At 39.5% G+C, this 1,403-nt stretch overlaps 1 protein-coding gene across 1 annotated transcript in view; it reads right to left on the bottom strand.

Moving 5' to 3' along the window:
• The window catches only part of LOC109828843 (protein HEADING DATE 3A-like), a 22,084-nt gene extending 21,294 nt beyond the window's left edge, over positions 1-790 (bottom strand). The window contains exons 1-2 of the mRNA XM_020395809.1: positions 357-790; positions 1-60 (exon numbers count right to left, since the gene is read on the bottom strand). Coding sequence (XP_020251398.1) covers positions 1-60; positions 357-668 — 372 coding nt within the window. The 5' untranslated portion in view covers positions 669-790. The remainder of the gene's footprint in view (positions 61-356) is intronic.

Below are 1,403 nucleotides of genomic sequence, written 5' to 3'. Positions count from 1 at the left end.
GTGCAAATACTCCCTTAGGTTTGGGTTGCTTGGACTTGGAGCGTCGGGGTCTACCATGACCTGCAAAGTACAGATGATCACTAAAAACCAGGGCCTAGTTTATACCAAAATTTTAACATGTGCAACATAAATTTGCATTTCTCTCGCTCTCTCTCTTCAAATCTATTAACTACCTTCTCCTTCATTAACTCTACATCCATGAGTAATGAATACAACTGCTACTATGTATTCTTAATTGTACTCTATTATCATCAACTAAAGAAGGCTAATCTCTATTTTAGGGCTTTTTTAAAAAGAAATCAACAATTCAAGAACGAAATAGTAAGAAAATAAGCAATGAAGCTTTTGTTGCTTACAAGCGTGTAGAAAGTCCTCATGTCATGCCCTCCAACCTCAACCCTAGGCTGGTCAACAACAGCTGAGGGCTTAAGCTCGCACCCATTGCTAATCTCCCTTGAGCTATAAACAACTCTAAAGGGCACGCTCCTTGTGAATGGATCCAACACATCCCCAATCACTCTCCCTACTATCAGAGGATCCCTCCCTCTCTGCATTTTGATCCTAATTAAATAGTGATGCCAAATACATAGAGAGAGATTTATAGATAATAACTTAAAGAATCCACTTTCTTTCTTCTTTCCTTGTACTACTAAATCTTTAGATTTCATGTAGACCTCATAGCTCCCTCAATATGTCTCAAGACATATAGAGCCTATATGTCTCAAGACACTTAGAGCCTTTTTCCATTGTATCTTGACTTGTTGGGCTCTCTTGTCTCCTTCTTTGCGTGAGGACTGTGTACCGAGATAAGAGAGAAAATCATATTATTCCTTTTCCTATGATTTGATCTTGGGAAAAATGTATCTAGGCCCCTAAAAATAATGGGGATGTGATTAGACCCCCCTTTTTTTTTTTTGTGTGCCAAAGGCCCTAATAGATAAGCTTGTTATGTTTTAGCCCCTCTTTTCTTTTTCAAGACAACACAGTGAGATTTGTTTAGGAATACCCAAAAATGCTCTCTCTCTCTCTCTCTCTCTCTCTCTCTCTCTCTCTCTCTCTTCTCTTTTCTCACGCTCAAACCATCCCTGATCCCTCCGATGCAGAGATCGTCGACTCAATGAAGGACTGGTTCCGGTCCGGCACCTCGGCCCTCGACAAGATCTACTTCGTCCTCTCCTCATCCCCCGACGGTGCCCCCCTCGACTCCGCCCTCTCTGTTGGATAGCAGGTTCCTAATATGTTTCCTAATTTATTTTGGTAACAGGTTATTGGGATTCCTAATCTGTTTTTGTAACATGATTCCAAATCTGTTTTGGTAACAGATTATTAGGATTTCTAATCTGTTTTATTTTTTATTTTAGAATTCCTAGTATGTTTATGATTTTAGGATTTCTATATATATG

This window comes from Asparagus officinalis, chromosome 1 (assembly GCF_001876935.1).
Source record: "Asparagus officinalis chromosome 1, Aspof.V1, whole genome shotgun sequence".
NCBI lineage: Eukaryota > Viridiplantae > Streptophyta > Magnoliopsida > Asparagales > Asparagaceae > Asparagus > Asparagus officinalis.
This window is presented reverse-complemented; position numbering and strand designations above follow the sequence as displayed.